Source organism: Lacerta agilis, chromosome 8 (assembly GCF_009819535.1).
Source record: "Lacerta agilis isolate rLacAgi1 chromosome 8, rLacAgi1.pri, whole genome shotgun sequence".
Taxonomy (NCBI): Eukaryota; Metazoa; Chordata; class Lepidosauria; order Squamata; family Lacertidae; genus Lacerta; species Lacerta agilis.
Window position 1 is genome coordinate 73,828,176 of NC_046319.1, and position 18,251 is coordinate 73,846,426.

The 18,251-nt window shown below is 49.2% G+C and overlaps 1 protein-coding gene across 1 annotated transcript in view; it reads left to right on the plus strand.

The window, feature by feature from the left end:
- The first annotated feature begins 723 nt into the window (after nucleotides 1–723).
- Nucleotides 724–18,251, plus strand: part of ERF (ETS2 repressor factor) — a 37,283-nt gene continuing 19,755 nt past the window's right edge. The window contains exons 1-2 of the mRNA XM_033158293.1: nucleotides 724–859; nucleotides 6,196–6,277. Of these exons, the coding sequence (XP_033014184.1) occupies nucleotides 6,217–6,277 (61 nt within the window). The 5' untranslated portion in view covers nucleotides 724–859; nucleotides 6,196–6,216. The remainder of the gene's footprint in view (nucleotides 860–6,195; nucleotides 6,278–18,251) is intronic.

Consider the following 18,251-nt stretch of genomic DNA (forward strand, 5'->3'; position numbering starts at 1 on the left):
TAGCATATATTCGACACAAAAAACAGCGACTTTTTGTTGTTGGCAAAGGACAGCTGGACATATAAAGGGGCCCCATTACCTTCAGTAGCTTAGGGCCTCATCAAATCTAAATCTGGCCCTGCTACTGATGCGTGGTGAGAAGCAGGAAAAAAAGCTGATGGGGAGGAGGAGGAGACAAGCCAGAGCGGGGACTCACACAGAGACGCGGCGGGAGCTGCCTTAGCGCCCCCTGCCGGCCGCGCCGGGCCGCCGCCGGCAGGAGGCGCTGCGCAGCCGAGGGCGCCAGCGAGGCGGAACCCACGCCTCTTACGGGCGGCGGCGGCGGCGCTAAGGAAGCGGCAACAAAGGGAGCCTCGGCGTGCGTGCGAAGGGCCGTGCGGGCCTGTGCTTGTGTCTGCCGCGCTTCTCGCTCCGAGCGGGCAGGCCGGGCAGGGCAGGGCAGGGCAGGGCGGGAGCTCGCTGCCAGCTGGCAGGCGCCCCGGGCCAGGGAGGCGGCGGCGGCGGCGGCGCTGCTTTCGCTGCAGCTGTTTTTAGTGCCCTGCTGCTAATTCCGCCGCAGGAACAAACTTTTCCTTTCGCCTGCTCGCGCTGCTATTTCGGCGATGGAGGAGTCACAAGGCGCCGGGCGTCCCCTTCTAGAGTTTAATTCCGCTTTACTCCTTCTTTTCCTCCTTCCCTCCTTCCTCAGGCGGCCGACCCCGCCCTGCGGCTAAATATACCCGCTTCGCTCGCTCTTTCCCTCCGGCCGGTTCCCCGGAGTTGACTTTCCCAGCTGGCCGGGGGCAAAAAGGGAGGGGACGACTTAGCCCGTCTATGGGGGAGCCCCACACAAAGAAAGCCCTCTCTTCCTCTTTGCTCTGTAAGTCTCTTTTTCTCTCTCTCTTCTCCACCCCACTCTCAGCTCTGTCTTATTATTTGTTTTTTTTGGGGGGGGGCAGGGAGTGTTGCATGTGGGGCAGAACATTTGCATAATAAGTCCAGACGTTGCATGCCTCTGATTCTTGGACCCAACACCAAGGGGGTGATCACGAACTCCCCAATTATTATGATTTTTTTTTGGGCGGGGAGGGGGGGGAACCAAGGAAGATGTAGAACTACAGTCTTGGATATAGGTAGAAGTGTGTGTCTGAGTAGGGGAGAGTCTTTGTTTTTTTTAAACCCTTGAAAAAAAAGGCTTAAACCTAAGGACATTTATAAATCATAAATGCTATGATTCTAAATGGTGCTCAGAAGGTCTTTAAAAAAAACACCCCCCACTGAATCCTAGAATGTGTTGCATCATTATGAAAGCAGAAGAGTGACTTTAAAAACGCCAGAAACTTATAATTGATGGAAGTTGATACTACCGGTACAAATTTGGGATGTGTGCTTTCAACTGTATTGGAAAGAGCAGGTCTTCTGGGAAGGCTCAAGGCCCCAGCGTGGAATTTTTTTGCCTTTTAAATATTAACTTTTGCCTATTAGGGGCTACAGTTCTCAGAGTTCTTCTCCCTCCTTCCCCGTGGGATACAGTTCAGCTGCATCAAAAACTTTGGTCCACGTGTGGATGTTGGAAACGCAAGGGAGCCATTTTAAACCCGGATTGCCAGTCCTTGCGAATATTGCTTTAACAGCGTGCGTAGGGAACCGGTTTCAGTGTTAAAAAAAAACCTGACCGAAACCTCATCTGCAGTAGACTTGTGGAAGAAGATGAAGGTTTTAAAAAATAGGGGCATGTAAACATCACTTCTGACAGGGCCTTTTAACGAAAGCCTGAATTCCTAGTTTCCGTATTTTCATGCCAAAAAAGAAGGCTTGTTTATTTTGAATTCATCTAGATTTATTTCTCACTGTACCGTATTGGAGGGACTCTGTGAGTTACAAAATATATATAATCCTATGCGTCTGATAAAACTGTGTGAGGTATGCCAGGTTGAGTAACTGAAGGCCACCCAGTGAGCTGTGTGAACTGAGGTACATATTTGAAACAAAGTCTTCAGTGCTGTGTCCATTGACCTTTCTGGGTTACTTCTGAGTAGACCTGCATAGGGAGGTCAGAATGCAATTCTCCCACAGCAGAAGGGGGCGCCCTTTATCCTGTTGCCATCTCCCTTAAGGCAAGAGGGTGCTGTTAGAAACAAACATGCCTGCATTCGTCATCCCCGTTCACTGTGTCTGCCTCAGTTTCCCCACCCATGCTGGCTTGGACACCCCCAATTTGCTAAGACTGTGGATGTAGTCAAAATTTGGCAGTGTGTACACTGGTTATATTTCTGAGATGCCTGAAGGTGTTTTCGGGTGTCGAGGAAAGCAGATTTGACAGTTTGCCTCTAAATAAGGGAGCTAAACAATTGGGCTGGATATTAATTACTACTGCATTATCAGTGATTTGTTAATTGCCTTCCAAACAACTGCCTCGGGGTGATTTAACACCTAAGATTAAAAACAGCAAATACAGTTAAAACAGGACTAAAACCCCAACAAAGTAGATGTATTTTAAATGATATACCTAAGGAACTCTAGTATCATGAGGTTGATTGTAAGCTCCTCAGGACAGAGACCTGTCCTCTTGCATGCTATAAGCTGCCATGCACTGATGGTGCTTAATAATAATAATAATATTAATAATAAAAATAAATAATGAAGCGGATCTTAATTTATTCCGGGACTGAGCCCCAGAGCATGCTATATTTCCAGAATCTACCCTGTAACATGACAAGTGTGTTTCTGAGCATACCCCGCCTGCCTTTCCCTCACTACCGAGTAACCCTGGGCAACTCACACACATGTCGGATTAGGGAACAGGCTCTGTGGGTCAGAGGGGCACGTCTTCTCGACAGGCTTAAAGCCGAGCGGGTCAAAATTTCTGCCTTCGAAATTAACCTCAGCCTAGCGGGGGCTACAATTGCAAAAGCTTTGGGGTGGGGTGAAGTGGGGAGGCTGGCTACCCTTTTCCTCTCCCGACAGCGGGCGAGGGTCCCGCTCCGTTATTTCCCCCCAGGAGTTTAAATGAAAAGGATGCGGTCTGCTCCGCGGAGCCTTTTGCTCGGTGGTCCAGAGTAATGGAGGGATCCGGTTGCTCGATTTGTCCGTCTGGCAGGAGGGGACGGGCCAACGAGCCGGGCGAGGAAGGAGTGTAAATTAGGAAGACTGGCGTAAAGGAGGCAGGAGGGTGCCGGCCTGCACAGCCGTGTAATACGCCAGCCCGGCCACAAACTTCCCACCCGATAATTATAGAGGGAATAATGCTGCATTATTTATAACGCCGGCTATTTATAGCCAGGCCCCAGAAAATGTGGCACCAGACCTCGGCTGCTGCCTGCTCCCTGGGCTTGTGACCCTCTCCACCCACCCCACCCTCCTTGCCTCGTGCCCTCCCTTCACCCAGAGGGAGTCCCAAGGACAGCGCAGGGCAAAGGGTGGCGGGCGAGGGGAGCTGGGTAAAAAATTGCATCTGCAAAGGGGTCTTTTCTGGGAGGTGCACGGGAGACTGAAAAAGAAAGAAAGTTTTAAAAAAAGGAATTGGGAGGTCGGGATTTGTGCGGTGGGGGGCAGGGAGCGGGTGGATGCAAGGGGCATTCAGCCCGCCCCCTCCAGCCCCCTCCGCCTTGGGTCCTTGTATAGCCTCTCCCCACCCCCCTGTCATTCCATTCCCCCAAGCTGTCAGTTTTCATGCCTGGGGAGATTGTTCCCATATTTTGGCCTGGTTCCCCAGTAGCCTGGTCGCCAGGGGTCAGCGGCAGGGGTCAGGACCGGAAAATTCCCACATGTCTCTTTAAACAGGTGTCAGGCCTCAAGCTCCTCGGGTTAACCCCTTGTGTTCTGGGTCCTATTGGGAACTGTCCTCCTTCCACTGGTTTTTGCATTTGTGTTCCACACCCACTGAAAAGTACTGGTAGCGGGCACATCCATTCCTTCGTAGTCTTCATTACTTGGTTCTATTTGTTAACTGCCCTTCACCATAAATGCCAGTTGCGTCCAGGAAAGATAATGCAATAGATTGGATCGGAAATGATCCCACCGCAAAATGCCATGCAGCTCATATCAGCTGGATCAGGGGAAGCGGCCAATAACATTCAATAATAAGAGGCCAGCCCTCATTGGACCACTTAAAGCTTGGCAAGGATGGTGCCCAATACACCTCTATAGGGAGGGCGTCCCACACTGTTGGGAGCCAACACCGAGAAGGTCTGATTTAAAACTGCAAGGCCACTTTACTCTTGGACCCCAAATTATTTACTTTTAAGAGCACGTAGGACTAAAAAGCAACTTGCCCTCCAAAGAGCTCAAAACCACCAACCAAGCCACGTGGTTTAGTGGTTAGAGTGTTGTACTAGGACCTGGGAGACCAGGGTTCAAATCCTGGGTGAAGCTCACTGGGCGACCTTGAGCCAGTCACAGTTTCTCGGCCTAACCTACCTCACAGGGTTGCTGTATAAAGAGAACCATGTGACCACCTTGAGCTCCTTGGAGGAAAGACGGGATATAAATGTGATAAATAAATCTGCATGACTTGCAGAGTACGTCTCCTTCTGAAGGCAGGGAATCTTTTCCTGTGTCATGGTTTGGGGAACCTGTGGCCCACCAGAGGTTGGGCTACAAAATTCCCATCGTCCCCAACCATTGGCAATGCTGGTCGCAGCTGGCAGAAGTCCAGAAACATCTGGAGGCTCCCCGCTCACTCCTGTCCTTTCCAGATATGGGGCAGGATTACCTGGCCAGTGACTCATCCAGAAGCACAACAGACACCCAGTTCTCTCTTAATGGGTTACTTTGGGCTCCCCAAAACTTTTCCTTGTTAAGTTCTTCCCACCCACTGTGGACTCATTAGTGTGGAAATGTCTGCTCTCTATGCACCCACTTGGAAGTTGTATTTTCTAACAAAGGAGGGGTACTTGGGGAGTTTTACTGGAAGAGGCGCCTCTGAGCAACATCGTGCCATACGCAGGCTGTCTTCTCCGATGCTTCCGACATAGATCGAGACAGCTTCCTTTCTGCTGGTAATATCCCTCAGCTGCTTTACATTCATTCCTATTTAAGAATACATGCATTCCTGCACAGAGCCTTTCAAAGTGCTGTGAATGCACAGGCTCAGCAATCATTACAACAGCCTTGTAATGCAGGTTACTGCTACCCCTCTGGAAATCATTATTGTCTGTATAATAATATGGATGGGAGGTGTGTGGGGGGGCGGAATACGCATAAGACCACCTACTGAGTTTCTGGTAGACATGAAATTTTAACGTGGAGCTTCTGGGCTAAACACTTGTCAAGTGTTTAGAAGTGGCACCGGGCTGCAAACTTAAACAACTTTTTGGGACCCCAAAACTCCCACCTTCTGAGTCCTCCCTTTCCCCTCTACCGATGTGACGTTCTGGTGTTTTCTGTTGTAGTTAATGCAGGAAAAGTTTATACATTAATTTGATGTTACTGTAGGCAAGGACTGGGTTCAAATCCCGACTCCGCAATGGAGCTCGCTGGGCGACCTTGGGCCCATCGCAATCTCTAAACCTAATCAACCTCGCAGGGTTGCTGTCAGGATAAAACAGGGAGTGGGAGGACCCATATACACTATGCTGAGCTCCCAGGAGGAAGGGCATATCTAATAAGAAACTAAAAACAAAAACCTGTTGCCCTGCAAATTTTCAAACTACTGTACAACTAACATCAGCTTCCGCCTGCATTGCCCAGGGGAATTTGGGAGCCGAAGCACAGCAGCAACTACCAAGGCTTTTAAGGGCTGCTAGCTGCAATCACACTGATCCTTCTTCCTCCCTTGTTCCTGAGGTTGATCTTTACTCACCCATTCTTCCCTGGCGGGGGTGAGCAGATGCCATTTTGTGGTTCCCCTCAGGTGCCCAAATGTCTTGGGCTGGCTGTGGTACAAGCCATATATTCAAAGCAACCCAAAGAATTATGGGAACTATAGTTTGATAAATGTGCTGAGAGTTGGGGCTAAGCTACAGTTCCCAGGATTGTCCGTAACGTGCTTTAAATGGATGGCATGTACACAGCCAGTCTTTATTATTATTATTATTATTATTATTATTGGTCCGTTAATTTTTGTTTGGGCTTGGAGCAGTGAGGTTTCCTCTTCGGTCCTCGACATCTTTAAGCCAGATTCTCTTGGCAGAGATTCTAACCCACCAACACACACACACACACACACACACACGTTTTGTGCTGGTATCCTAACCCTCTGCTCTGTTTGCACAGCCATCCTCTTGCCAAAGTCGAATGTATTGCAGATGTCGATCTCCAGCGAGCAAGCAAGATGGCGCTGCGGACTGGAGGCAAGGTAAGCCTCGCAACCCTTCTCTCTCCCTCTCATTCTCATACCCGCCTACTAGGCTCCACTTCCTCTGACTGACTCTGGCTACGTACGCACCCTTAATTTAAAGCACATCTCCACACACCCCATAGAATTCTGGGCACTGTAGTTTGCCCCTCACACAGCAACATTCCCAAGCTGCCTCAGAAACTACAGTTCCCAGGATTCTTTTCTCTTTTTCTTTCTTTAAATGTATGAGGTATATGCAGCCTGTTCCAGGCCACCTCAGGTGTTCCTAACACCATTAATTAATAAAGTTAGGGATAATTTGGGCCCGTTCCCCTGGCCACAAAGTCCTCCCTCGCTTCCACCCATAGTTACAGCACTTCTAATTTTAGTCGTGGCTGTCTCAGAAGAGTCCATTTCTAGGGATTTTCCAGGCCTCACTTTCTCATAGCCCTAAGATGTAGGGGTTGCGCGGGGGGGGGGGGAAGGGGTACAGATGGAAGGCGCCCCCTTCAGAAAATTCACGTGGGTCAAAAGCGTGTGTTCCCCTGGCCAGTTTTGGAGTCTTCCCCCTTAGCGACGAATGACAGAGGCACATCTCCCCCCTAGATAAGAGAGAAGTGGGCCCCATCTTTCCCTCTCTGAGTGTTCAGCTGTTGCATCAGACAGGCAGATATAGATATATAGACACACACACATATGCACACGCAAGGCGGGTTCTGCTCTGAGCAAAAGCCACTTGTGTCTAAATGAGGCAATCAAAAACAAACACCTTTATAATTACCCCCTTGGGCAACAACAGGCAGCCCAGAGACCTGGAGAAGAGTGGGGCGTCCCCACGGGAGATTTCGGTTGTGTGAGACATTGCTGTCTGCGCACATGCAACATATACACAAGCTTAGTGCACCGAGGAGAGGATTATATTTTAATCTGGGAGAGCAGAGTTCTAATCCCACTTTTGCTATGGCAGTTCATGGGGCAGCCTTGGAGCCGGTCGTAATCTCGCAGCGGCACCTCCCCGGCAGATTAATAGCTCAAGGCTCAGGAGAGCCGAAAGAGAGAAGTATTTCATATACAACATGCAATTAACTTGTGGAATTCACCGCCACTGGATATATTTATGGCCGCTAGCTCAGAGGGCTTAAAAGGAAGAAGAAGCAAGCAGGCGTATTTGTGGAGGATGACCAGTCTTCCAGCACCAATTAGCCAGGAGAGCTAGATGGAAACTCCTACATTGTAGGGGGTTCGACTAGATCGGGGGTCAGCAACCTGCGGCTCTGGAGCCGCATGCGGCTCTCTGACAGGTCTCCCGCGGCTCCGGCATGCCCCCTTTCAATGCCCTTTCAATAATAATTAAATGGTTATCGGCAAAAAAAAGGGGGGCCAAAAAAACCCATGAATAATCCGCATCAACGTTGAACAGCTGGGCGGTCTTTCTCAGCCCTCTCGGGGTTCCCGAGGACAGACCCAAGATTGATGTCCACCTTGACCACTCCCAGAGAGAGGAAGCGACTTCTTCACACCAATAAGCGTGTGGGGAGGGCTGAGCTTTTACCACCTCGGCGTGCCGATTGGCAGGACAGATCGCCCGCCTTGGCGCATAGGCTCGGAGCCGGGGCCTTACCGCCGAGGTAGCCACTGAGTATGAAGGCGGGAGGCGGGCACGGGAGAGCGACGCTTCGTCCGGCCAATGAGCCGCCGGGATGCCTGTTCCTGTTTGAGGGGAACGTGCCAATGAGGGTGGCGTTGGGGCGGGGAGAAGAAGGAGCTGGGCTTTGCGAGTTACCGAGAGAGAGAGAGAGAGAGAGAGAGAGAGAAAAGAGTCGGGATAATAAAGGTGGCGGGAGGTGGCGGCGGCGATTGGAGCGGCCCCTGTTCTGAGCGGCCCCTGTCGGGCGGAATCCTTTTCAAAGTGGCCGCTGCTTCTGAAACCTCCGCCAACTGGTGCTTCGCCAGCGCTCGCTGCGGGCGGTGTACATGCTCAACGACGGCCCCAAGGGCGGCTCGGGGGCCCGGAGCCCCGAGGCCGGCGCGCTGCAGTGCCTGGCGCGATTTCCCCCCCCTCAAACCTGTTTTTGGCTTTTTGCCTTGCTCTCCCACTCCCCTCTCTTTTTCTTCCTCCCCTCCTTTTTTAATCCAAGGGGAGAAATCCCATTTTTAAAACAAACAAACAAACGAAAAACAAACAAACCCCCCCACAGCTGCTGCAGCCACTCTATTTGAATTTTTATTATTACCCTTTTCTCCCTCTATCCCCCCTTTTTCTTTTCTCTTCCCCTTTTGTTTTTGTGTTCAAAAAAAGGAAAAAGAAGCAAAAGATTTCCCCCCCTTTATTTTTATTTTTTAAACTACTACATATTTTTAATAGATATCCTCCCCACCCCACCCCACCCCACCCCCAATTTATATTTTTCCACCCCACTTTTCCATTCCCACCCCCCCTTTTCTTTCTTTATTAGTTCGCTTGCCAACCTATCTTAGAGGGGGAAGCCCTCTCTCCCACCCACCACACCCCCCCCAAAACAACTTTGAGCTGAACCCCCAAAAACGGGGGTAGATCACTGCTGAAAGTAGATCACAGTTTCTTGGGAGTTGGCCACCCCTGGTATAAGACATGTAACTAGAATAAAAAATTTAAAAAACCAAGCAAATAATTGTAATAACTACTGTAATAAAGCACTGCTATAATTATATAGAATTTCCCTAAAATTTTGGTTTCATTCGCCTTTCTGTGCTGAAATGTCACAACCTGGACGACCATGGCTCCCCCCCCCCCCCGTTTTGATCCTGGGTACGCCCCTGAGTCAATGCAAAAAAGTAAGAACTTATTCTTGTTGTTTTTACTAATTATACTTTGCATTGGCTCCTATACGTTATTTATTATTATTGCATTAAGGTAAGAAACAATATATGCAGCGTTATATTTGTTTTAAATGTCGCAATGGTTTTGCAGCTCCCAGTTGTTGTTTTTTCCTTTGGAAATGGGTCCAAGTGGCTCTTTGTGTCTTAAAGGTTGCAGACCCCTGGACTAGATGATCCTTGGAGGTCCCTTGCAACTCTATGATTCTGTGAACCAGAGGGCAGTATGCCTGTGTGAATACAAGACACTGAGGGCAATAAGCTTGGAAGGGATGTTGCCTTTGCGCTCTTCTTGGAAACTTCCAGCTAGTTCCTGTTAGAAACAAGACACTGGTTTTTAATGTTGAGATCCTTTAATTTGAGGATGGGGAACCTATGGCCCTCCAGATGTTGTTGGAATTATGGGAGTTGGAGTCCAGCAACCAGGAATTATGGGAGTTGGAGTCCAGCAGCACCTGGTGGCCACAGGTTCTCCACCCCTACTTTAACTAGTGGTGCCTAGTTGAACATTGCCCGTAAGAACAAGCCTAACTGTAAACTATTATCTTGATAGCCCTTAGAAGACATAACTATCTTAGGTTCATTGATTTAAGTTCCTCTACTCTTAAGTAGAACTTAATTGGCTAAGAACCTTATTGTTACATGTGTGAACCATGCCCAACAACTTAACTATGGTTTGTTTACCATCAAAAAAGAATGATCTGAAGCTATGGTTTGTATTTGGCTTATGAAACTTGGTTTCCTGGTGTCATGTGCGAACTCAGCACCCTTCATTGGTTGTTGTTTTTTTTTACTGAACCCATCCTGGATGGTCACCAAACTGCAAAGTCATGAGGCAAGAGCAGCTGGAAAACAAACCAAGCTTTGGGGAAACAAACCATAGCTTGTTTGATTGTCTGAGGGTGGGGTGGGAATCTACCAGAAGATAAGGGAGTTTAAGGAATAAGTTTAAGGAAGTTTTTAATCTGTGACATTTTAATATATTTTTAATCTTTGTTGGAAGCCGCCCAGAGTGGCTGGGGAAACCCAGCCAGATGGGCTGGGTACAAATAATAAATTATTATTATTATATTATTATTATTATAACTTCAAAGGTTCCTTGCAGCATAAAATGTAGTCGGATGAAATACGCTGGGATAAAACAAATTTGCGCCAGAATAAATGTAGCAGCAGCAATTCTGTCTCATAGGCTATCAAGAAGACCAGCTTTTCTTTGGTTATCCACTCTCAAACTATTGACCAGGTGCACCCATAAATGCATTTAGATGTATTCAGATTTATGTTTTGATTTTTTAAAAGTTGTCATGGCTTAAAATGGCCGCTAAAACAAACACTGGAGGCTACAACCTGAAACAGGCAGGCAGGTTAGGAACCTGTTAGATTGCAATCTTAAACCCATCATCCAAACCCCTTGTTTAAACAGAAGGAGGCACGCATGCTCAGAGACCCGGGGAGACATGGCATGCAATTCAGCACCATTCCCTGTGAATTGTGCCCTCGGTGGTAGAATCCTGACACAATTAGAGCTAAAAAGGGGCTGCTGGAAATCGAGAGGGCATTCTTAGGTAAATCCCAATTTATGCAGAAGCAAGTGCTAAGCCTTTACATCTCCCTCCTAAACTCCAAAAGGGGAAACCCACTCCCAGCAGTCCAACAGGGAATGAGCATGCTTAGTGCTGCCCCCACTCCCCACCCCAGAAATACAAAATGTTGAGTGTCAGTCAGAAAGGGAAAACAAAAAAATCAGGCAGGGGGAGTGAACTGCTTGAGCCCTTGACAGCTTCTTGACACAGGGGATGATTGACTGGAACCCTGAACAGGAGCACTATTAGGTGTTAGGGTATAATGCAGGAGTAGGGGAACCTTTGTGGGGGGGCATGTTGCTAAATTCCCATCATCCCTGGTCATTGGCTATGCTTGCTGAGGAAGATGGGAGTTGTGGTTCAGCAGCATCCTGAGGACCAGAAGTGTCCCACACTTGGTGTGCTGCAACATTTTATTGCAGATCTCACTTGTTATATATTCCACTTGATCATGCATAGATGATACAGGTCTCTCGTGTGCATGCTTTGGTCACAAATGGATGCAAGGACCGACTTGCTGAATCCGAGGAAGCCCCATCTAGCCCCTTGCTCTTTCCAGCAATGATCAGGTATTGTATTGATGCCTTTGGAAGCTCACCAGTAGATAAAAAAGCAATGGCTTGTCAATTGTCCTTGGGGTGTGTTGCAACAACAGCAATATAATGGTAAAGGTAAAGGGACCCTTGACCATCAGGTCCAGTCATGGATGACTCTGGGGTTGTGGCGCTCATCTCGCTTTACTGGCCGAGGGAGCCGGCGTACAGCTTCCGGGTCATGTGGCCAGCATGACTAAGCCGCTTCTGGCAAACCAGAGCAGCGCACGGAAACGGCGTTTACCTTCCCGCCGGAGCGGTACCTATTTATCTACTTGCACTTTAACGTGCTTTTGAACTGCTAGGTTGGCAGGAGCAGGGACCAAGCAACAGGAGCTCACCCCGTTGCGGGGATTCGAACCGCTGACCTTCTGATCGGCAAGCCCTAGGCTTTGTGGTTTAGACCACAGCGCCACCCGAGTCCCAATATGTTACTCGACGACAATAATAAAGACTTGACAGAAAGATGCTAAAACTGTTAGCTAGATCAGCAGCAGGGCTGGAAAAAGTTGCTCCCAGATTTTTCGGAGCCGATACTCAGTTTTTAGGAAGGAGCACGAGCCTTGGGGGTGGGGAACCTCCCCTCTTGGGGCACCTGGGTGAGCAGACAGAGAACATTCACTCAAGCCCTGCTTTACTGTTGAGACAATGCTGAGGTTTAAAAGATGGCTTTGAAACAGATTATCCAAGTAGTGGATAACAGCTTTCAGAGAATGAGAGAGGGCTGTTGTCAAATAAGATTGCCCTGAATTTTTGGATTAAACTCTATGTGTTAAACTGGCGGCTTTTAAAACTTTCCGCTCTCAAGGGACCCTTTCCGAGCTGACATTGTGCCCTGTGCCCTGTGAACGCCTTCCATAGAAGCCCTGCATGGTGCAAAGGATTATGGGGGCTTGTTCTAAGGCGTCTTGTGCTAGGAAAACTCTTGAGAGCATCCTAGGTATTTTAATATAGGCACAGGGTCCCCCCCCCCACAATTGTGTACGCAAGCAATATTTCACCGAAACCTGCCCTCTCTTGTTCACCTTCCCGCTGGAGAAATCCTGATCAGCTTCCACAGGCATCCAGGGTCCCCAGATCTCGCTGGCATAGCAAATCTAAACCTCGTGGGGTATTGGAATTCAAGTGGTGGTGATGGTGGCCGCACATTTCGACGGCTTTAAAAGTGCATTAGGGGGAACTCACGGCAGATGGCACTTCGTAACTGGCCACTAACCATCACGATGGCAGCATGGAACCTCAGAATGCAGTTTTCAGGGAGGCAACATCAGAGGGGGCTGCGGCATTCATTACTTGCTTGTAAGGCTTCCCAGAGGCAGGGGGTTGGCTGCTGAGGGAAGATGAACCTTGGCTGGGCTCTCCTTGTGTTCCCACATTTTAGAGTCATATAGAATTGCAGAGTTGGAAGAGACCACCCTGGCCCTCTAGTCCAGCCCCCTGCAATGCAGGAATCTCTTGCCCAACGTAGGGCTTGAACCCACGACCCTGAGATTAAGAGTCTTATGCTCTACCACAGGGATCGGCAATCTTGCCTGGGCTGGATCAGTCCCGCGGAGATCCCTCTGTGGGCTGGATTGTGCCCGCGCGTTAGCTCGCCCGCCCGCAATTTTTGGCATTGCGTCCGCGCAGACGCGATTTCCGGCACCGTGGAAGTGAGTCCCCACGCCATGCTGCACCAGTTTAGTGCAGCGCGAGAGTGGGCAGCTCATGGACCTCTTCAAGCCGCTTCCGGCCCATGGGCCTTAGGTTGGTGACCCCTGCTCTACTGACTGAGCTATCCGGCAGCATCCAATCCTTTAGCAATTCTGGGATTCCCACTTCAGCACCAGTATTTAATATTTCTTTACTTGTGTGTGTTGCACCCTGCTCCTCAACCCAAAAAGGGGGGGGAGGCGTCCCAGAGTGTCTTGAAACCATCAGTCCCTGAACCCAGACTTACAAAAGACATGACACAAAAGGAAAAGCATTTGGGAAAAGGAAGGGGGGGGGAGCAAACCCAGGCACTAGTTATTAGTTGCAAGGTGTTATTTCTTCTGGCAGGGAAAGAAGTAGCAATCTCCCCGCACTGCTCCTTTTCTGGTCAACAGATGGGGCCACGTTAGTCTCTTCCTTGCCATGATATTTTCCCCAGCAAGCAGGGGGAGCAGCCAATAGATTGCAATGTAATTTCCCCTCCCGTTTTCAGGTTTGGTGGGCAGGATCCAAGTTTCAATTCAGATCATCGTCTGGCAACATGCAGTGTCTGACTGAAAGGAGGTTGACGCTGTGTTGCTATCAGATGTTCATCTATCTGTTGAATTTGCGCCCTGCTCTTGCTCCTGCAGAGGGGTGTATTGTCATTCTACAAAGAACATGCAGGGTGTGTCCTGTACTCAGCGTTGGCTCCAGGATTTTGGAAGAAGCAGGACATGCAGCCCAGTAATTATTTGTGTGCTGCACCCTCGGCCAGTCTTGAGGACCCAGCAAATGCAAATGGATCCCAATCTCTCTCTCTGGTTCTTCTTCCTAGAACACCTTGCTCAAAAACTCTTTTCCTGTCCACACACCCCATCACCTTTGCAACATCTGTCTTCCCAGGCCAAAGGATTCCTCTAGGATGGCCCATTGGGTCATGTTAACAGATTTGCTCTTCCTTAGGCCAGCCAGGCTGTTTTGCATAAGCCAGCCCAGGGATTCCTTGTCTGGCACAGTCCTGCAGCTTGCATTTCCATCCATATCCGAATTAATCAAAATACTACCATTTATTAATTTCTAGGGGTTTTTTTTTGGGGGGGGGAATCCCCTCAAATCTGTAACAACATGGTTCCAAAAAGTGCTTTCCTATCCAGACAGCTGACAGGGCCAGGGACTCATCTGTCTGCTAATGGATGGATCTACCCTGTTCCCAAACAGCATGCACTGGAAAACAGTTCCTTACGACTAATCCACAGTAGCACAGCCTCATTTAGGGCTTGTTTTGCAGATGACTTTTGCAGCCAGATCTTGAGAAAGTTCATACTGTATATGGTGCAAGGAGGTCTGTGTTCTCGGCCATTTGCTCCTAATTTATAGCCTTAATAACAGCGCAATCTTGTGCCTGTTTACTTAGGAACAAGCCCCACTGTGCCCAATGGGGTTTGCCTCCTGGGCTGCTTAGAACTGCAGCCTGAAACTTTCAAAGACTTCTACTGCCTTGCCTTCCTACCCTCAGGGATCGAAGGAGACCTCAATATATTCCTTGCTGATATTCCTATCATCTGGCTTTTCAGAGCTTTTTTTGCATAACCTTTCTCTCTGTCCAGTGCGCCTTCCTCCCCGCCCCTCACAACAAGCCAACACCCTGTGGGCCCCTCTGAGACTTTGCTGCTTGCGAGGGAAAACCCTCCTCTTTACAATATTGCATGCCATTACTATTTACTCTTGGGAGGGTGGGGCGGTGGCGGGGTGGGGGGGGGAGAACCCTTAAGTTAAAATGCCATTAAATTAAAGACCCTTTGGCGATGAGCTTTCAAGAAGGCTTCAGAGGTTTTTCCAGGTGTTGCACGCAACAGGGTTAAAATAAATAAATATTGAAATTTTAACTTCGTCACCGTAAAGGCAAGGAGCTTGCTCTTTTCTCTCTCTCTCTCTTTCCCCACCTCTCTCTCTCTGTTTTCTTTCTTTTTTTAAAGTGGAACCTGAGAACCTCAGAATGCTGAATTCTGCAGCCTTTGTACTGAATAAGTGCAGCCTGGCTAAACATCTCTTTGGGGCTTACCATTCCCCCGCCTCCTTAGAGCTGGAAGCAAGGGCATAGCACCCCCCCCTGCTGCCTCTTCCCATTGTGGCTTGCACCCCCTCTCGCTTGGGCCTGCACATCTTCCCATAGTACACTTCCCCAGTGTGAATGCCCCTTTCACCACATATATAACTCAGATACGTGGGCTTCCCTTCTCCTTCTCGTCCTTGGGCCACCCTTTCTCAGCGGCATCAGGCAGCAGCATACCAGATAGGCTAGATGGGCACTTCGTCCATCAGGAGAACACGGGAAACCGCCTTGTAAAGTGAATCAGGCCAGTGGTCCACCTTCCTCAGCCCTGCCTACACTGACTAGCAGCAACTCTGTCCAGGATTTGGGGTAAGAGTCTCTCCCAGTCCAAACTGGATATGCTGCGGATTGAAACTGGGACCTCTGCCCCTGAGCTACACCCCCCCCCCCAAAAAAAACAAGGCTGACCCAGCAAGACTTTTCTTACGCGCACATATTTTTGTGTGCTCTGCAATCCACGTGCCCCTAGATTACATGGAGCAAAAACTGCATTGCGCATCCTATTTTAAACACAGAGCTTTAATATCCACGCTGGGAAAACTTTTGAGTTTTCTGTAGTGCTTGGTTTCCCGCCATTTGTGTTATTTTTAAACTGTGTATCTCACCTTCCTTGAGAAACCCGAGTTTATTTGCAGACCAGCTGAAGGCGGGCAACAACAGTTGTTCGAAATATTTGTGATACTTGGCTGTCACTCAGTGACAGGCCACATGCGTTACATGCAGAAGGTCCCAGGTTCAATGCTGGGCATCTCAAGGCTGAGAGAGACCCACTTTAAACCCAGAGAGCCTCTGCCAATCAGTGTAGTCCATACACTGAACTAGATGGACCGGTGCTGTGACACTCGGTATGTCCCTATCTTCCTAGGAATGCAGCCGTAAGTGTCTTCTTAACCAAGGACATATAGGTTAAGAAGACAACTAGGTAGATCCACATCAAACATTTAAAGGACACAGCTTAACCCCCCCCCCCGAGAATGATGGGAACTGTAGTTTGTTAATGTAATGCAGGGGTCAGCAAACTTTTTCAGCAGGGGGCCAGTCCACTGTCTCTCAGACCTTGTGGGGGGGCTGGACTACATTTTTTTGGGGGGGGAATGAACGAATTCCTATGCCCCACAAATAACCCAGAGATGCATTTTAAATAAAAGCAACACGTTCTACTCATGTAAAAACACCAGGCAGGCCCCAGGGATGCACTTAAGACTGGGAAAACGGGAAACAGAGAAAATCAGAATCGACCCCCACATGGAATTAGGTTCCATAATTAAACCATGGGTAGGCAAACAAAGGCCTGGGGCCCAGATCTGGCCCAATCGCCTTCTAAATCCGGCCCACGGATGGTCCAGGAATCAGTGTGTTTTTACATGAGTAGAATGTGTCCCTTTATTGAAAATGCATCTCTGGGTTATTTGTGGGGCATAGGAATTCGTTCATTTTTTCCGGCCCCCCACAAGGTCTGAGGGACAGTGGACCGGCCCCCCTGCTGAAAAAGTTTGCTGACCGCTGATGTAATGGGAATCACAGCTACGTGTAAATCCCCAGGATTCCAACCCTCCCAACATTTCTCCGATGAAAACAGGGCCGTCCTATTCTGTAACAATATTGCCTGTCTGACTGGGTTGTCCCAGCCACTCTGGGCAGCTTCCAACATATATAGAAACATAATAAAACATTAAACTTTTTTTTTAAACTTCCCTATACAGGGCTGCCTTTAGATGTCTTCTAAAGGTTGCAGAGTTACTTATGTCCTTGGTTTGGGATTCACATAACTCCATACCATCCCAACATTTTTCCAGTGAAAATAGGGACGTCCTGAGGATCAAATCAGAAGCCGGGACGTCTTCTGTAAATCCGGGACTGTCCCTGGAAAACAGGGGCACTTGGAGGGTTGAGATTCTTTGGGAGAAGCCATGTGCTTTAAATATCCGTTGAATGTGCTTTACACATAGGTTGTGTACAATGTAAATTCCAGTGTCCTAATGCAGCTTGGTGCTGCGTCCTAGTTATGTAGGGAGGCCTCCTTGATACCGTTGCTTCTTTGCGCCATGCAAGGAAGTTGGGAGCTAGCAAGCCTATTCCCCCACCGCCCAAATACCCAGATCTGCGCCGTGCAAGTCCTGCAAAATTGGCCTTTGCAGAGAGGAGGCTGCGGCTTAACGGCACACTCTTCGTAGGCATGAATGGAAAGTGGTCTTGCTTGTCGTCCTCGGGGGGGGGGGGCTTCCTGATCAGCGCTTCCCTCCCTGCAGCCCCCAGGCCCCACTCCCTGCCTCTCCCCACCCTTGCCTGTCTGCTTGGAGGATGGAATCTTCCGAGCTCCCCAACATGCCTGGACAGGGATCCCTCCCCGCTCACATTCCTTCAGATCTGCTGCTGCCTGTTCCCTGTGTGCCCCGTGGCCCAGGAACGAGTGAGTTGCTGTTCCCACCCCTGATCTTTCACTTTTGTGCTAGCACCTTCTCAGCTGCGCTCCTTTCCCCCCCCCCTGCTTTGCAGCAATCACCTCGCCCAACCTCACAGTAGCACCGAGCAGCCAGATCATTAATATTCCTGCTTTACAGATGGGGAGCTGAGACTGGTGACAGACGTGTTTGTGAGCCCAGGAATACCCCTGGCTAGGCAGGAATCTGGACAAGGAGGTTCACGTCTCACGAGGCCAGGCTCGAACCTGTTCACACACAAAGGCCTTGCTTCTGTTTCAAGCACGGATGGGGGTTTCTTGGCCCCAAACTCTCCTTCCTCAGTGACGTAGCAACCCCCACCAGCTCCCGACAGAGCTTTTTAAAAAAAAGGTTGTTGAGCTTTTTTAGAAAACCCCCCAAAGTTGAGAAAACGTACTGCAAGTTGTAGGTGCAGTTTTCTTCCTCATTTAACCTTTCCTATCTAAGCATATGCATCAAAAGTGCTTTGCAAAGACCTCTTGGTTTGCTTCCTTTCCATTATTATTTTTTTGCACGTAGAAACCTGTAGAGCAGTGGTTTTCACTTTGCGCCTGGGAGTCCATGGCTCCCTTGACCAACCACATTCTTTTTGCGGCTCCCCTGTGGGAGACACTTACATGACCTTCCTTTGTGCAGGGCTCCAGCTTTGCACAGGAACATAAGGAGAGCCCTGCCAGTGGCCCATCTAGTCCAGCTTCCTGTTCTCACAGTGGCCAACCAGGTGCCTATGAG